This window comes from Bradysia coprophila, unplaced genomic scaffold, assembly GCF_014529535.1.
Source record: "Bradysia coprophila strain Holo2 unplaced genomic scaffold, BU_Bcop_v1 contig_138, whole genome shotgun sequence".
Taxonomy (NCBI): Eukaryota; Metazoa; Arthropoda; class Insecta; order Diptera; family Sciaridae; genus Bradysia; species Bradysia coprophila.
The window spans coordinates 4,997,107-5,017,141 of NW_023503409.1; the positions used below are offsets into that span (position 1 = coordinate 4,997,107).

A 20,035-nucleotide genomic window follows, 5' to 3' on the forward strand; every position below is an offset into this window, starting at 1 on the left:
AACTTTTTGTGTTTATCAAACAAGTTGTTTTTATGTGTGTTAAATAAGCATTTATCCCATCGATAAAATGTGTTGCACGGTGATCAAATTTACACTTTTTACAGATAAGTGTATTTGATTTCATTTTGCCATCCGATGGGTCACACAACCCAGACAGACTATCTATAGTCGTAACAATAATGCATTTTTGATTGTAGTTAGTGTGAAACAAAAGTTAGAGTGAAATGTTTCGGGCGATGGTCAGTGTCAATGAACACATAATGTGCGATACCGTTGTATTTCAGCTAAAAAGGTTAATCAGGAGTATATCAAGAACATAAATGATGTTTTCTAATGAGCGAATCACATTATATATGGCAATCAATTTTAATGTTTTGATGTCGTTTCAACTATTCTCTTCGATGATAGACCATTATTCTTTTGTTGTAACATGTTTCCTTATACATACATCGGGAAGAACAAAAAAAAACTTTTTATTGATTTAACAAACCTATTTTAGTTCGTAAAATTCAAAATTTGACATATCTCTTTCATGAATCACGCAAATATATTTTATAAGATTTGCCTTCTTTGCTCTAAGCGTCAGCAGTTCCGTTAAACCAAGAATTATGTTAACCTTTTATGAACGGCATTTATCAAGAAGTAGTTCTTTTCTTCGATGTATACCATAAAAGTACAGTTCCTAAGCGTCCCCAGGTCCATAATAGTTGGGATTTTTAGTGCCATCGACGAATAAACGTACACAGAAGAGAGGCATGAATCTCGAGACACATTAAGAGACATCGATGCCTAACTAAAATTGTAGCCTACATTTGTGTGTCTCTTATTTCATTTTTGATGACATCTTTTCATCAGAATCCTTTTTGAAAAATGTACGATTGCAATGCAAATGTGTTGGCTTCAAAAACAAATTTATTTTAGTTGTAGTCGGTTGACCAGCTCTGATAAAATTAGGCATTTTAGCAGTTAAACTGCTACAACCAAATCTATTTTATGTTGAAAGCTAACAGATTTTGGATTCTAGTGGAAAGATATAATCAAAAGTAAACTAAAATACGGTATGGGAACATTCGACGGCGATTTGAAGAAGTTAGATAAATCTATTATATTTTATAATTTTTGTTTTGTGGTTGTTGTGAGATGATTTATTTTCAGTTTACTAAGCTAAGTTATTTTTCTCCTGTTTCTCCTGAATCAGGCCAGTTTCCATGGTTCTGGATGAATAGATTAGGGTAACTTTCGTTAAGGCCAGTTCATGGTCGCTCCATGGGTGGAATTTGTTTCATTTTATGAATAAAATGAAAAATACGATATTTAAAAAACGTCCGAATCTATGCTTTTCAGCAAAAAATTGATGCCTCTTAACAATGAATTCTATGTATATTAATATCTGAGCCTAACTTTAGGCGGAGATATAATTAGCAAAAGATGAAATCCTAAAGGCTTGCTAACTTATGTAGTCGTGGCTAGAATTCACGTTTAACATCATGGTGTTTTAATGACTAAATTACTCTATATGCGGAGAACCGTATCCAGCAATGGCTTTAAAATAAAGGCTTCAAAAGAAGAAGAAGATACACATTAATTAAAAACAGATGATACCATGCACTTAACAGAATATAGTGGTCGATGCGTAGATTTTACGTCATAGTTGGTGTATTCCCAAGTGCTATTAATTTCGAATCATGTAAATTTTCCTATTATTGTTATTTTTTGATTCACACGGTCAGAAGGATGATGGTAATCGCCTTGGAAATCGGCGGTTTTATTTATTGATTTCTTTTTTAAAGAAAATCGTATAGTTTCGACTATCTCCTCAGAATTAATTGATACATTTGTGCTGTGTTTCTAAGAAGACAAAAATAAAAGGCGAGACAATAGTTCTATGTCTTCCAAAAAAAATCGATAGTAATATTTCGGTTGATAAAAAATATAAAAAAGGAGATATAACACGGTGCGGTTGAACAACTTTTTTTCGAAAAGTTCGTAAACATGGGGTTTTCTTGTTAAAAAGGATTGGGGTGATCCTAACGATTATTTTTCTCCTAAATTTAAAATGTTTTGCCCGGGCCTTCTCGTGAAAAGTTGATTTATCTTTTTAAAAAATGGCCCTTTGTACTAGGAAAGCCCGTTAATGTATTTTTTTGGTTTTATAAGCACAATTTTAAGAAGTAGAGACTCAAACCTTTACAACGGTACCTTACACACCATATTCGAACCTTTGATATATGATTGGAATCCCGTTTTCGACGAACTTTTAGGAAATTTCGATGGTTATGTGGGTTTTCCCGGTATTTTTTTTAGCTAATAGGTCCGAGCTATTTTTTTTTTTCAATTTTTTCGTAAAGATGACATCCATACCTTTCGATTGATACCAAACAAGACATATAAAGACTCGACTAAGGGAGCCGGAACTGATCGACTAACGATTTTTTATAAAATAATGGAACTCGGTAAAGTGTTTTACAGCAGGAAATCTCATTAATTCAATTTTTTAAGTTTCTTATTACTTTTGCAAGAGCAAGAGACTCTAACCTTCATAACAGTACCCTACATACGTTATTTAAACTTTTGGACCAGGAGTAGGATCACTTTATTCGAGCAGTTTTAAGGGAGTTACAAACATTTTGCAACAAAGTTGGTTTTATACAAAAATGTAGTATTTATTGTCCATTTTCAATGTGTGATGTTAAAAAATGAAACCAAAGGGTTAACAATATTCACACGAGAAAAAGAGACGAACTACACAAAGCTCTACATGCTGTACGCTGTAGCCTATTGTTCTTGCGCTTCAATGTATTGGCGATTTTGTTGTTGTTGATAAAATCTCGTACTGGTCAAATTGTTGTTTAAATATTTGGTTAGAGTCAGTTCGGGGTATTTATTTGTTTAACTCCCATAAAACTGCTCGAATAAAGTGATCCCACTCCTGGTCCAAAAGTTTAAATAGCGTACTGTTATGAAGGTTAGAGTCTCTTTCTCTTGCAAAAGTAGAAAGAAACCTAAAAAATTGAATTAATGAGATTTCTTGCTGTAAAACACTTTACCGAGTTCCATTATTTAAAAAAAATCGTTATTCGATCAGTTCCGGCTCTTTTAGTCGAGTCTTTATATGTCTTGTTTGGTATCAATCGAAAGGTATGGATGTCATCTTTACGAAACAATTGAAAAAAAAATAGCTCGGACCTATTAGCTAAAAAAAATACCGGGAAAACCCACATAACCATCGAAATTTCCTAAAAGTTCGTCGAAAACGGGATTCCAATCATATATCAAAGGTTCGAATATGGTGTGTAAGGTACCGTTGGAAAGGTTTGAGTCTCTACTTCTTAAAATTGTGCTTATAAAACCAAAAAAATACATTAACGAGCTTTACTAGTAGAAAACATTTCACAAAGGACCATTTTTTAAAAAGATAAATCAACTTTTCACGAGAAGGCCCGGGCAAACCATTTTAAATTTAGGAGAAAAATAATCGTTAGGATCACCCCAATCATTTTTAACAAGAAAACCCCATGTTTACGAACTTTTCGAAAAAAAGTTGTTCAACCGCACCGTGATAAGTGGAGATAAAAAAGTGTGATGTGGAGATATGAAACTCCAAAATGAAGATAAATTCCATAGAAAATTGGAGATAATAAAATCTAATTTCGGAGATAATAAAATGAGTTTTGGAGATATTATAACTAGAAATGGAGATAAGAAATGTATGGAATGGAGATAAAATAAATTAAAAAGTGAAGATAATAATTTCAGAAAAGGAGATGACATCAGAGATTAAAAATTTAAAAACGTAGATACCAAGTGGAGATAAAAAAAACTAAAAACAGAGATAAAAAATTTAAAAAAGGAGATACTATAACTCCGTTTTCAATCAAATTATCTCCGCTTCTCTATCTCCGTTTCTCAATTCTTTATCTACCGTTTTAAGTTTCAGTGCATCTACATTACTGTTTCTTAATTCTCAGTTTCTCAATTATTTATCTGGACGGTGATCTCCGTTGATTGTAATTTTATTTCAACTTTAAGTTATTCATCTGCATTTCCTAACGATAGACAATAGAGGTAAACGTTTATAATTTGTATAGTTCGTATGTATCCTGATTCGTATAGTCCGGTCGTTGCGACGACAATTTGGCAAAAGGTCAGGATGTTTGACAAAAAGTTAGAAGGTACATAAAAAGCGTTTTAACACGCCGAGCGATCCGGCCCATTGCCCCGGAGCGAAGCGGAGATACCAAGTGGAGATAAAAAAACTAAAAACAGAGATAACAAATTTAAAAAAGGAGATACTATAACTCCGTTTTCAATGAAATTATCTCCATTTGTTAATTTTTTATCTCCGTTCCTTGTTATTTAATCTCAAGTTTTAGTTAATTTATCGGCATTTTTTAATTATTTATCTCCATTTTTCGATTGTTTATCTCCATTTTTACTATTTTTTATCTCCTTTTTTCAATTTTTTGTCTGCTGTTTATTACGATCCAAAAAAATGATCTGCAGTATTTACGCAAGTTGTTTCGAAATGATTCTTTTTCATTAAAAGTCGCACTGTACCAGGGTCTATTTTTGGGACATTGATTTCCTAAATTTGTTAAAATTTTCGGAAATTTGCCAAAATTTTCCAATATTTACTAGAATTTGCCATTAGCAAATTTGGCAAATTTCGGAAAATTTTGGAAAATTTTGGAAAATCTTAGTAAATGTTGACAAATTGTGGAAAATCGATTTCCTAAAAATATGCCCTGCACTGTACTAAACTCAGTTGTTTTTCTGGGTTTCGCTTCTATTTTAAGAGAGAATATATATTGTTTTAATCTCGACGTAATTTCGATGTTTGGTGATCAGATTTACAAATATATTATATCGAAGCTACCAAGCTAGACACAACAATCTTGAAAAGTCTGTAATTATAATCCCACATTTCACTGCACATGAAATTAGAAAAGAGTTCTTCATTTGAATGTTGTATTTTGATCGGTATAGTGTTAGCGGGACTCTAGTAATACGGTATAATAAAATTAAATCAAAAATTATCAGTAAAGCGACCAGACCCACCCGTATGCTGGGACCTAGTTGATTCTCTGCAACATAATAAACTATTTACCATCAAAATCTATTTTAAAATTTAAATTGAATTTTCTTGTTGCCATCAGTTACCAAACATAACAGTTATTGAGTTGAATGACGTAATTTTTTTGTTAGAAAATAAATTGACATGAATACAGAGAATGCATTGCATCTTCAAGAAATTTATTTCAAAATTGTCGAAATAGAACGGAATAAAATTAATCAGATTTTCAAATTGAGTGAAGAATGACGTTTAAACACTGAACGGTATGAATGTTCGTTTCAATCCATCAAATCACAATACTGAATAGTCTTGTTCATAATGGAGATGAGTTATGCAAAGAGTTCTCATTTCGCATTTGTGCTTCCGAAAAGTGTACTAAGATGATTCTTTGACTGCGTTGTCTATTCTTTGAAGACAACTTTGTTTAACCTTTGCGTACTTAACGAATCTATTTATCTGAACGTTATGCAGAATGCACACTTTTAATGTGCTAAACATTATTGTTTGGATGTCTAAGATATCTATTACTTCTTTTGATTTAAGTATTTTAAACATGTTGATAGAAAATCTGTCACTTCTTTAAATTTAACGTTTGTAGAGAAATTAAGTAACATCTTGTTTTAGTCGTTGCTGTCAACAGCAGATGACCTTGTCGCCCGCACAAGATATATTATACGATCCGCCCATTATTATAGGTTAACCTGAAAAAACGACGCTTATTTCTCAAGGTTTTTAAATAGAGAAGATGGCTTCATTCTTGTTATATACTTTAACAGACGAAGCAAACACATCTGAGCTATTCCGAGTTTCAACTTTAAATTACAAACACATCTACATATTTACTATCGGATCTAGTACTTCACTTGATCTGAATATTTTTAATCTTGGACTTCAATTTTTGAACATGCGCTTAAACATGGACGTGAACAAAGCACCTAACAGGGCAATAGAAAAAAATAGAGTAGTACTTTAATTCAAGTATGCGAATATTTCCATACCTTTTTTTCTCTTAATGTCATTGCAAAATTACCATTAGGGCTGCTAATAGTAGTATTGGTATCAAAATACTACTCTATTTGACGTGTAAAAACCTCTATTACCTTGCTAGGTGCTTTGACGTGAATAATATTCCAATACACACTCGCTGTTGTACATAATAATTAATTCCATTCCACTGGACTAGCCATTTATGTTTACGCAAATAAAACAAACATTTTACTGAAACTGCAGCTACTCTCGTCAGAAATCACAATTGTATTGGCCTCATTACTGTTTAATTAACACTTTGAGTGTTTACTCGAAGTGTTTACTTAATTGTTTCCCTCGTCGTCAAGTTCAAGAGTTTTTATGTAAACTTTATGTCAACTAATTATCTGACAATTAACTTAAGCAAATTGACAATGGGTTGTTATCAATAGCGGAAGCACATAATTTATAAAAATATATTTACTGTCCATGCGACAAATTATAAAACATAGTTTGACAGTTCTTAGCCGAATAAATTTCCAAAATGTTTAAAATAAAAATGCGTAAATTATGTTACACACAATCTATATTGTCACATAAACGAAAGATAAAACAATTTGATTGTGAACAAAATAACAGCATATGTACCGAGAGATAAGTATTGTAACGTTAGATAAAAATTGAAGCATTTGTAGATGTGACGCAGATCCCATTCTCAATTCTGTGTGAATATAGTTTACTATCGTCCGTACTGTGTTACACATAAAATGTGCCATAAATTATTGACTTTAAATTGGATGATATTGTGAGAATAATCATCTTAAATGTTAACGACAAGCTACACTTAATTGAATAATTTCGTTTGTAATCAATTCGTAAGTCAACTGTACCTGCGTCACATGCAAGACATACCGGGGTCGCAAATTTAAAATAAACAAAAAAATAATTAATTTTTCGGTATAACTAATCCATTTCAATAATTCGATATGAATCATCGAAGAAGAATTCATTTGCCTAAATCAGCATGTTATTTTATCACATTTGTTTCATAATCTCGTCGAGCATCCTAAAAATATCTTGTGTTTGTGCTGAGTACATCACAAAAATAAAATACATCGTCAGTGACAATATATTTGACTTACAGTTAAGTTGTGTAAAATGAAATAATGGTGAGAAGACAAACTTCGTAAGCGATTTGAATAATTTCACAATGTTAAACAACTGATCCTAACCAGCACTCTAGGTCTACGTTAGAAGAGGCTGACTGCAACAGTGCCAGCAGCGCATACCAACAACGTAGACGAGAAAACATAGATCTAACATGTGTTGACAACAGATTATTCGAATCTCCTAGGGGACGTGGACGAAACAATCCAGGCTGGGGACGTACCAACGGTCTACCATTTGTGTCACCACGTGGACGTGGGCGACGAATCCCGTTGCAGACACGATCACAACATCCGGATACAACCGGAGATAGTAGCTTCGGTTCGTAGTGGTCATTCAATTACAGACAGTAAATTAAAAATGTTGATTTCCAGTACACGCATCTTCTGATTTATTTGATCCTGAAGATGGGCATCGCGTAGAACATAGGTATGATTTGGGACAGGTACAACAAGCCGCTGACGGAACATTATATTATTCTGGCTTGGTACGCATAGACAACAGACCATTCGAATCTCCACGCGGTAGAGGGCGTAATAATCCGGGCTGGGGACGTAGTGATGGTAGGCCATTTTTATCTCAGCGCGGACATCGGAGGCGATCGACGCACACTTACGCACCAAGTGCTCCTACATATGGTTAGTACATTTTGCATTCATGACCATTATGATTTTACTAAATTTCTGGTTTTTCGTCTACTCTACTTGTAGAAGATATTTTGGACGTTGATAATTAATGAATTATTCAACCAGCCGCAACATAGATGTGATATTGTGATATTGGATTTACTCAGAAATCGGAAACTGACTCCGAAGTTATTATTTTGAAAATAGATGAATGTGTAGTGCAGTGAGTGTGTTAGGCTGTAAGATTGATAGTATGTTTAATTTTTTTATTTGGAACCACCGCTTGTTTTGTAGTATATCGTTTTTTTTGTTGAGGGGCTGTTCATAAAAGCCATCCAAGTTTAGTGGAAGAAAGATGATTATTTATTGGAAGAATACAATACACAGGTAGGAGGCTGTTCGGTTGAAAACTGATGAAGGGATCTTTCATGGACAGCCCTTGATGGTTTTCCTTATTTTGCGTCCATTTGCTTTTTTACTACTATTTGAAAATAAATTTAATTATTTAATCAATATTTAACGTTTGAGTATTTTAATGGGGAGGAGTGTGTGCTTAATGGTCTCAAAGCAGTGCTCTATGATCTAACGAATTTTATTTTATTCTGAAACATTCGACACAATTCCGTAGCGATGTATCTTATTCTGTATTTTCATCTACTAGCATGCTATAGCAACTACAAAAATAAACGACAAGTTCTGACTAATGTGCTCTATTATCATACTGAGTGTTAAAAGAAATGAAGTACCTTAAAACTTGTTGGATCTAGAGCAAATAGAGCCAATAATAAAACTGCTGGCATGGCTATTTCTACAAAAGTGATAAAAGTAAAAATCGATTTCCGAAATAGAATCGTGCCTCATCTGTTCAATCGAATTGCACACATCTTCTGTTTCCGAATACATGTAACGTCACTCTAATACAAAATGCATTGAGCGCAACTCGCAACATGTCTTAAGAGAAATTCCATAACAAAATGTTTGATATGAACTTCGGAAAAATCCAATCAGAAGTAAAAGTTTTTCGTGAATGACATTAAGACACATATTCTATTATGTTTGAAACGGGAAAAATGTGTCGGTGCCCATGCCAAATATTTTAGATCTCGTGAGTAATTTCGTATTTATTTCTCATTATTTGAATGTCAGTCGGTATCTACAACCAGCACCACGTCTAGCAAATCTATTTAAATCGTACTTAAGAAAGTACCTCCACACGTACTATTCGGTTGCAAAACTTTATATTTTCAAATGTTGTTACGCGACAGATATACACATATTCGAAACGTTTTAAAGGATAATCTTGTTCTTCCCGAACCATAATCAAATTTTACATCACAAATGTACTGTGCAGCGTACACATCAAGACTCAAGACCGCGATATTACACATGGTTAGGAATACGGTGAAGCACGTAACTACTTTTTTGAACGAAAGAAAAAATGAAAGCATGTCTTGAAATCGCTAATAAAAGACGAATATCAAATTACCATCAACAACATCGCAGCATGTTAAAGCAGAAGTAAATTTTCCATAGAATTTTCATTCATTTCACGATACAAATTTAATTTATTATTAAAAAAGAAAAAGAACAATTTTTAACATTGCCACGTATCAAATGTAAATGAGGAGTTACTTTTATGGGTGTAACCACCTAAAACAAAATGTTCCATTGACGCGGCACTTCGCACAAAATAAATATTTTTACATATTTCATGTTTGTGGATATTTATAAATAGCCCAACTGCGTTTTTCATCCATTCCACATCGTGTTATGATTATTTTTTTTGGAATATAAATACAAATATTTGAATTAAAATTTAAATTTAGCAATATGATCAATTGACTGCCGAATCACCCAGCAAATATCCGACAGATCTAATTACAAAAATAACAAAATGATCGAATTGAAATGCATAAATAAGCGATGAGCTCGGGTAAGTGCATGCCAAAAATAATGAAGGCAAAGAATTACTAATAATTACTAAGAATATAATAAGACGTGACATTTGTAAAAGGTTAAATTTGAAAGAAATTTATAGAACAGACTTTAGCCGGTAATGTAGTTGATAAAGATTTTTTATAGTCTTAGTAGATAGAAACTTCATTCTGAATTGTTTACCGATAAAATAAATTTGAAGGATCGTACATATCGATAATCGCTGCTAGAGATGAGCAGTTCGAAGATTTTCGAAACCCGAACAAAGTTCAAATTAGATTTTCGGGTTGGGACCGTGTTTGTGTACCGAGTTGAACTCGGCGAGTTCGGGTTACTCGCTCATCTCTTCACTGATTCTTGTATTGCATATAATTGTTGGTATCCATTGAAATCAATTTTCAGAAACAACAACAACTAATCATCTGCTATTGACAGCGACAACAAAAATGTGTGATAGCCTAACAATGTGGTATTATATGGCGAAAACAATGTCATAACGAATGAAGTAAAAGATTAGAAAATTTAGAAGTAATTTTAACAAACGAAGTAACAGATTTCAGATTTGAACATTTCGGTCAGGAAATAATGATAAAATTTCCTTAATATGAGTTATTACAAATACATCCTATTTGAGGGCTCCCATTCGTTTTCGGTATGTCCACGATTCTGACACATAACTGTATTTGTAAAAATCCATTTTATTTGTAATGTCTTTTCCATTAAAACATACTTGTATGAGGTCCTGTCCTAAGGATATTAAAGTGGTATGTCTAAAATATATATTGTCAGTATATCATTTGAAGCATGCTTGAAAACGCTATGAATCTTGCAATTGCTTTTATATTATGTTATTTTATGTTTCACATCACATCCTGAATGGAATTGAAACCAATATTTGACCAAATCAAATTTTAAAGAAAATAAATATTTTCGTTCAACTTCAAATGACTCCATTTCATATCGAATCGTAAGATATTAATATTGTGCATTATATCAGCGATCGATGTGCACAACTGTACGAATTACATATAAGATATACAGATGCGACGATACCATATGCTAGAATATTTCCCTGGAAGCTCTTCCTTTTTAACTTGATTCATATTATATACATTTTCTTTAATTTTTTTTTCTTTCTATTTTTTAAAACGAGCGCACGCTAGTTTGACCACGAATAATGAAAATTTTATAATAATAGTTATGAAAAAAGAGAAAAAGATAAACCCTTAATGGTCACGTTTCCTGACTATAAAGGTATCTGCAGGATTTTTATCTTAGTTTAGTTTTATATTCTCATGATTTATGAGCACATTGTTGTTGGTTTTATTCCGAGTTTTATTCTTCATTTCTTTAACCTTTGTGTAAGAGAGCGAACATAAAACTTTTTGATTGTTACCTAAAAGTTATACGAACGGTAGCTTGTTTTTTTTGTGTGTGTGTACATACTGAAGAGATTTCTTTTTATCCTAACTCTACAATTTTGTTAGCTTGATGGGTAAATAAAAGGTGCATTTTAAAAGTAGGAGCACATAAAAAATTCTCACATTTGCAGTACGTTTTTTGCTTCTTTATTTTGTTGCGACGACTTCTATACCTGTTGAGTGGATATAAAATACATCCACTCAACATTGAAACATGGTTATGGATTGTGAATCGATTCATACACATCTGTCCGTATCTCCGGGTATAATGTGTTGAACTAGGAGCATAATTCATTATGTTAGTGTAATTAGAAGTTGAATTGAGCTAATGAACGAACTGAAACAGTTGCCGTTTTGAACCGAAAAAACAGACTTTAAAACCGTATCATAGAGGTGCATATAAAATCTCTTGGTAGACTACCTGAAATAATAAAAATAATTTCTAAGTATGAAGAGTGGATGAGGGTGGCATTGGGGGTTATGTTAGTTTCCATTTGTAAAAAAAAACACGTGAAACGACATACGAGATAGCTAGAATCCAATTTTAATTAATCCTGAATTATGCCGCAGACAATGACATTCATTCAAGATGTTCAAGATGATTAAAGTGGGTAATCCGTAGAAAAAATGTTTGAAATGACTTCTTTATCACTACTTTCATATGCAGCAGCACTGCATAATAATTTACCTTTTGTTACGTTTTACACATTTATAATCGGAATAACCTGAACGCGAAACTGTTCCACAAAGCATATTTTCTGTGGCTTTTTGTCAAAACTAGTGTAAGGCATAGTTTACCTTTCCTACGTTGGCATTTTCAACACATATGAAATACCAAACTTTTCCACTCGACGAGAACCACTATGACAGCTAGTCAAGCCGATAGCATTTTCCTTTTCTATATTTAGTCTAATGCGACAGTCAGTGTTCCAACTTGTATTAATTTTGAAAAAGTTGAATACAGTCGGCGACTTTCAAATATCTGCCTCACTTCGTTACAGCTGTTTTTCAACTGGTCCACTCAAACAAACAAAGTGTTGTAGCACTACCATGCGCGTGTGTGTAACTATTTTACCCGTATAAACAAGTACCAGCACTTTTGTTTGTATAACGTGACTTATTTCACCGACTGTGATTTCATATGAGAAACTTATTCACTTAAAATTGAACTCTCCCAGCGTTTTAATATAAAACGTTAAATGATTTAAACTCAAAAGCTATACAACACAGCCAATAATCGAGCGTGTGGTAAAAAAATTCTCTAAGCATCGACCTGGAAAACACCTCAAAGCGTCCAGTGCAATAAATTTGCCGACTTAAACTTTTAATTGAGTGGTTGAAGTCAAATAAAATACATTTTTTGTTGGATCTAGGATGTTAAATTAAATGTACGGTGTGATAGTCGTATTGGCAAAGGGCATGTATCGGAAATGGTTGATTTAATGATGTATCACACCATATTGAATGCAAATGAATATAGATAAAACGAGGTTCATTAAAGTTACTGTGAATCGTATTTTATGATAGGGACATGTTTTATATATCATTGAGCATATTATGTTTGTGTAGCGTACACAGAGAGGTGAAATTTTTTGAAATGTTTGACCTGAATTTGTCACTCGGAAGTGAACATTTTTTTTCACAAAGAAAACCAATAAATTGCACAATTTGTGTGGTATGCTTATTATCAGATGTCCTTTCGAGTTTTTCGTACCTAAGGTAATACTATGGTTAAATCAAATATATTGTAACCAAAATGCTTCTGCGGGTACGGCGGGTACGAAAACGATTTACTGGAAGCACCACACAGACTATCGCTTTGATAGTGTGGGCTGGCTACAATCCAAAATATTATATTTAATTTTATTATCTACTTTGTTTCATATGCCCAACGTATATACATTATAACACGAAACGAAATGAATGTACAAGGAAAAAAAGTAGCGTATTTTATATGTTCTAATAATATTATATCTGCATTAGGTTTAATATAACGTACAAAAACCACTAAGCGAAATAATGTCAGATCTTTTAAAGAAATCTTTTATAAGTAATTTGTTTTTTATTATCATCATAAATATTGTAATATATAAACAATGTGAAAAGCTTATGTGAACGGTACAGATATGATAAAAGAAAATGTTTTTTTTTCCTCTCCTCTCCTTATTCATACAAAAACAAACTTTCGTCTCCTGATATTTGTTTCAGTGTATATAAAGGTTTGAGCAGTGAAAGACGAAATGTTTAATGTGATTTGAACATGAAAATGTGAAAATGTAACAAGATAAAAACTTGCTGAAGTTAAACATTGTATGCTGCTTCGGAAATGTTTCAGATTGTTTGAAATTGCGATAAGATTAAATGGATGCCGCCGTTATTAGTCAATATCTATACCTCTTTCTCTCTATATATGTATGCTTTCAGTCAAATATTTACTTTACATCGCCTCTACTGTCTGCAATATAAAGTTCGTTGTGATCGCTAATCAAATAAATCACATGTCGTTAACAATAAAATTGATGCACTTAGCTCTGCGATAAGTTTACTGCTGAAATTTAAGTCGCGGAGTTTCGGTCTATTCGGTGCGAACGAAAAATTATAATCTTTGTTCAATCTTTCAAGATTAACCAATTTAGAAGTGCTTGGAAAAACACTCAAATTGCATTTAAAAAAAAACACTTCATTGACAGATTCATGTTCCATTAACCCCGGGTTCAAGCACAAGTTAAAATGAATGAAGTGAAATTCTAATAAATCAGGCAATAAGAGAAATTTCAAACAAATGAAATCACAGATGTCCTGCATAACTCTTTTATCATAAGCATAGTGTCAACCGTTTCATTTTTAAGTTTACGCAAAACAAATTCTTACTAGAGAAAATGAAAAATGAAAGGAGATATCCGATACAACCATATAAACTTTATCTAGAAATTCTTTAGCAATACAAAAATATACAACAACATGCATTATGAGATGTATCACAAGAAGTAAAGTGGAAAAACTTTTCAAGACTTAGATACGCAACTTTTATTTCACGTCATTATATAGAGGGTGAACGATGCACGGCAGTAGATTTATTTAGTAGAAAAAGTTTTTACTGAAATAACAATAGAAATGTGGTAGAACCAAGGGTAGAATGTAGAAAAACTTAAAATTCGACATTTAAATTGAACTTTTTAAGTTAAGAGTAGTGGCATTGTTGCATTGGATTTAATGAGGTGGAACAAACTACACGTAAAAAAAAAACCGAACGGATAAAACGTAAATTTCGACGATGAGACCAATGGTTGAGTTATCCCTACAATGTACAAATAAAACGTATTTCGCTTTTTTTTATTCTGGAAATACTACTATTTCTCGTCTTTTGCTTACTTTAAAAATGTGAGATTGATTACGTCATACAAAACAAAGTGCTGAGTGTCTTAAACGCGAGTAAAAAAACGTTGCCACGGGCATGAAATGAACTGGGGACCTCTCGATCTTGAGTCAATGATCTTCGCCTAAAACGTACGATTCGACGACAAGACCAATGGCTGCGATATCCGTACATTTAACGTTTTATCCGTACATTTTTCGTCTTAGACGTATGTACATCATTAATCATTACGTCTAGTACGTAGAATGTACGTCTAAAATGTAGATTTTGTACGGCTTGACCGTACATCCGAAATATAATTTTTTTGCGTGTACCTCGAAGAAAAAAAATCACTTTTCTTTACAACTTTATATTGGGCAAGAATTTCCTCAGAAGTTTATTGTCCTATGTAATCAGTACGTTGCTATAAGTTCTAATATACCTGTAACTATATGAAGCTCAATTTCAAAACTGCGTTAAAGTAAATCTACAGTCATGAACACCTAAAAATGCCGCCGTGCTATCAGTTTCTTATTCCCTTTACTGAAAATCAGGGTCTTATGACAGAAAATCCCTTGAAACGATGAAATTTAAAACTATGACACATATAAATATATGACTACATATAGAACTATGAAATTTTTTAAAACATTGGAAAAAACGTTGAATACAGAAAACGTCCGTAACACTTGTTACCAAGATTACTTGAGAAATTTTTAAACGATTTTCAAATTTTTTGATTTAATACGAGTTTGGAATCGAATTCGCTAGAAAGCTTTAAGCATAAGTCGGAGACTCGCGACAAAGTTCATCTATTTATCAACCGACGTAAAAAAGAAACTTCGATGAAGCCGAACGATCTGAGAGTATTTTCCTAAAGAAGTTTTTTTTTCCTTTTCTCTACAACACGATAACTTAAGTAAGCATTAACGAGTGTGAAGTTTGCGGCTAGTGTGCGAAGCGTTTATACCTTTATGTTGAAGCCTTAAACATTAAGAACCTTATTTAGAAAATTTAGGAGAGAATATGTAGGGAGAATAGAGCGAGTGCAACGAACACAACTCAAGGTTAGCTATCAAGGTCCCTTCAAAATCAAATATAAAAAATTTCAGTCAAGTGACCTGACTCACCCAAGTGGTGAGAACTTTTAGGGGTTTATGGCTGTATCTAATATTTAGAATCTGACTTTTAATTTATTTACAGAGCCACGAGATTCGTCGATATCGATTCGCGTTATTTAGACAATAAGGTCAAACTAATTGAAGTTCAATTGACTTTAAAAAAAAGTTAGAAAATCGCAGCTGAATCGATACGGGGTACATAGTATATCGTCGTCAAACAATTGAATGTCGCCATAAATAAACAAACATCTGCCTAAAGAAATACCGAATAAGAACCTTTTTATGTACGTCGTCGCCATGCTGAAGTGAAACTAACACAGAAGTGAAAACTTAAATATTGTGTTAAACTTGAATCAACTTTTTTTTTATTTCACAGCGGAAAAACAAGTGTATTGTGCAATATGTGACCAATATTTTGAAAATTAAATAAAGAACAAAAAGTCTTTCTCACTTTTCCGCTAGTTTTTCACGATGATCTTCCCAGCCTTGTTTTTCTTTGCTGAGGGGCTCTTCACTAAATTGTCGCAGATCTGAAGGCACGTTTTCCATACAAATACCTTACGGTTAAAGGTGAAAATCAGAAAGAAATGGCATTCACGTGTGTAATTGGTGTCACACGATTTTAGGCAGTCTGTTACCCCTCAAATTCTATACCCTCTTTTCAAACATAGATAAATAAACAACAAGTTTTTATAGTTTTTTTTCGCGATAATTATAGGCAACAACAACAAAAACCACATCCGATCTGAAAAGTTTCTTTCGAAATTGTTTGTTATGTTGTTCGGATATTTGCTTTAACCGACTTTGCGAAAATGATTTCTAACATAGATTTTTCGGGTGGTTATGTTTGATGTCGCAGTTTCGATATTTTGAAATGTGTGTCACGTCAATATTGAAGAGGAAGTTCACTAAGTCGTGTTGACTCCCTCAAATTTCAAGTCAATACGGTATTGCGGTATTAGTTAGCACAGTAAATGTTTGCTATTGTGTAAATATTTCACTTTACCAGAGACAATTCAAAGACTTTATAGTTGTAATTTGCAACAAAACATGTAGTTCAAGTTTGCAATTTTTGTTCTTTTTTTATTATTTAACTTTAATAGCAAGTGTATCTTATTACAGTGTGTTATAGGTCACTAACTAATTAATTAATTAAGTGCTTAACAGTTAATGATATTTTGGCGCAAAATTTGAATTCAATATGGCGTATTCAAATTTTATGCCAAAATATCATAGTCTGGAAACAAAACTTTGGGGAGGTCATGCAGACGCAGATACGCGGGTCACCACGTTTCATACAAAAAATTCACCACGCCATACAAATTCAATTTTGGTGAATTTTTTTGTATGGAAAAGGTGTGTTCCCGCGTATCTAATAAAATGGCGATCTGCGTGACCTCCTGGAAACACGTAATTGACTGGAACATCAATTACTAATAAAACTCTTCTAACACTGTCAAACGTGTTTTTTTTTGGATGACCAAATACAAATCTGTTGATCCTTCATCAGAGCTTAATAAAAGATAAACAGCCGCACGGAGTTGTAATTTTTCACTTGTCCTTCACTTAAGTGATGAAACTAGTGATTAATTACGTATAACTTACAGCGTAAAAGGTCAATTATAATCAAGTAAATGAAATGCTGCTCCAAGTACGTTTCCAAGTACGCCCTTCGGTTCACTGTTACAATTGATCGAAAAAAAAGTTTTGAATACGTTGAACACGGTCTTTTAATATTGAAACCAAGCAACCCGTTAAGGAAGGCACTAACCTTCCTAGAAATTCCTTTGGGCTTATGGTGTTAAGTAACAAACACAAAGAATGTTATCAGAAAAGCAAATGTCACGCTTTCAATATTATATATATAAACATCAAAGAGGGAAGACATGCGTCTGTTTTAAATATATATACAACACGTAAAGTATACAACACTGGATAGATTGTGTTTTGTAAGTTACCACCAAAACAACGAAATTCAAGAACCAAAGTTTAATGCGTTCATCGTTGTAAAACTTTCCAAATTCTAAAATTGTATGTCTCTATTGTTTCGCATGAGTTTGCCTGAAACTCGCACCGAAAAAAAAACTTCAATCAAATTCCATAAAAATGACACCGAAAATTTAATTAAACATTTTTGTTTAACTTTTGCAGATTAAATTGATGATCCCTCTCCTTGTTAATTTTTCCAGTTATTTGAACCATGTTTACACAAAATAAACTCGAAACAATTTCAAAATATAATTAATTCTGGGGTCAAAATGTTGTTGTGCGATATCATTTCAACCGCAAAGACATCAACCATGTAATCAACATGAGATTATTAAGTATTTTAAATAAATTATGTTTATTTGGTGAAGCGTGTTATTTAGAGGCAAAAATTATATTGATCTTTACACTTATTCACGTTGCTTATGGGATATATTAATGTTTGTTTTGTGTGTGCAGACAATACAGATAAGGTAAACCGAGAAAATTAAGTTTATGAACGAACGTGGATCCAAAGATGCCATTACTTTAATTAAAAAAGTTTTTCGAAAAGGACGTCGTAACATTTTCTTTTTTGCTATAATCTTTCCCAAATTGCAACCCAGTGTGTTGACAAATGCAACATCAAAAGATTTTGATAAGATTTCATAATCGTTGAGGTAAAAACCTCTGTAGATGTGTATGGTACACAGTTTAGAGCACATTATTGAACTTAAAAAGTTTTTTTTTTCAAAATAAAAGAACAAGAACAGGATACACATTGAATGGTAAAGTGTCTGACATACATTCAATACATTCAATACATTTCTACGGAAAGTTATTTTCTAAAGATTTTTGAGATAAAATAGTCGAGATACTTTGTCACAAACTTTTTAAGGGAAATACATTGAAAATTGTAGACCAAGTGTGTGTGTGTGATTGATATTCCTAGGATAGTCACAATGATGGTAGGACTGATCTTAGCCACCGCAATCCAAATTATTGCCAAGACATCAAATAATCTTCAGATTTCAGACCTATTTTTGGCCAAGCCCTTTTTCATAATATCGACTTCTCGCCTAGAAGTTACGATCGAGGATGATGGCTCTTTTTTGTTCAAATGGAGAAAACTGTAGGCTACTGCTACATATTTCTTCATCTCCCCAAAAATGTTCCAGTATGGCCTAACGGTCGATTTAAAGAATGTCTTGGTCTTGGTCTTGGTGTTGGCCAAAAATAAGTCAATAAGTCTTAATGACAATGAAAACTCATAAAAATAAACTTGATTGGCACAAACAACCTTTCAAAAAAATTTAGTCCCTAAGTTACATTCTTTCTAAGACGTCAGCGTTACCTAATGAAAATAGCTCTATAAATACCTTAGTACATTAGTCGTTTTGTCGCCATCAAAATCAAACGTGTTGTTAATTGCCATGCAGTCAGATCCGGACTAGCAATTGTGCTCGATGGCCAACAGTCTTCATTGTTATGCCATTTTTACCACGAGCATTGATATTTATTTGGATTATACTCGAACAACTCGTAATTTTTCCAGACAAGAGATCCGACCTAGTTTTAGTGCGTCATATAGTCGCGAGCCAGTTAGTGATTTTATGTCTCAATAGTGTTGGACACGTAATCATCGGATTGGTACAGTCAATTCATCCCTGCAGGTAATCAATTTAAAATGACGTGATGATTTAAACATTGAATAGAAATTTCCGGCAATTCCTATTTCATAAATAAATCTCCGACCAACTAAATATAGAACCAACTAAATCCATGTCATTTATAAATTTCAAATCAAATGCGAATCACTCTAAATTACCGATCAAATAAGCAGCTCGGACGGGTGCACACACTGTAATTAGTTTTAATTGAATGACAACATATTAAGCACAAAGAAATGTTTTCCCAATATGTTTCACAGTCACCTTAATAATCGAATTGTTTACAAATTACTTTGTCATTAATCATTTTCTATCAAAATCGTAACAGTCTAGACATTAGACAATCATTACCATCTCTAATGGCTGGAAAAAATTGAAAACGACGACGAGTCGAAAGTCAATCGATTGATGTAAACCGTTATTGACAATTTATGATTTTGTCAGGTGGCTGTTGCGTGTTGCGATTTTTTTTAAAATAATTTTTTACACTAATTCTACCACCACCACCAACGCAATGTAGTGCTTAACCCTTTATTTGATTGCAAATTGTTTTGAACGAAGCACGCATCGAACGAGTCTTAATTAAACTTTTTATAAATTCATGGAAAAAGTAATTATAAGAAATGGTTTTAATGAAGGTACGGAACACATGAATAACTACCTAATAATGAAAAACGAATTTCTTAACTAAAAAGAAAATTGGTAGCGAAAAGTTGTTGGAAAAGAGGTTCACAA

General features: G+C 32.8%; 1 protein-coding gene across 3 annotated transcripts; it reads left to right on the forward strand.

Annotated features, from left to right (window-relative positions):
* Window positions 1-6,872: 6,872 nt before the first annotated feature.
* On the forward strand, window positions 6,873-8,353 carry LOC119073657. Of its 3 annotated transcripts, none has more exons than XM_037179258.1 (4): window positions 6,873-7,226; window positions 7,284-7,528; window positions 7,582-7,845; window positions 7,918-8,353. In XM_037179258.1, exons 1-4 carry the CDS (start codon window positions 7,207-7,209, stop codon window positions 7,941-7,943), a joined length of 555 nt encoding a protein of 184 aa, XP_037035153.1. In that variant the 5' UTR covers window positions 6,873-7,206; the 3' UTR covers window positions 7,944-8,353. The 3 variants fall into 3 exon arrangements, 2 of the variants coding, with proteins under 2 accessions (XP_037035153.1, XP_037035154.1); XM_037179259.1 differs by having other exon boundaries at window positions 6,888-7,209; window positions 7,276-7,528; XR_005087056.1 differs by having other exon boundaries at window positions 6,897-7,209; window positions 7,276-7,535.
* The last annotated feature ends 11,682 nt before the right edge of the window (window positions 8,354-20,035 follow it).

Coding starts and splice junctions, on each gene's coding strand:
- LOC119073657 (XM_037179258.1), top strand. CDS start 7,207: ATGGTGAGAAGACAAACTTC. Junction 7,227..7,283: donor ATGGTGAGAAGACAAACTTC/GTAAGCGATTTG, acceptor CCAGCACTCTAG/GTCTACGTTAGAAGAGGCTG. Junction 7,529..7,581: donor AACCGGAGATAGTAGCTTCG/GTTCGTAGTGGT, acceptor GTTGATTTCCAG/TACACGCATCTTCTGATTTA.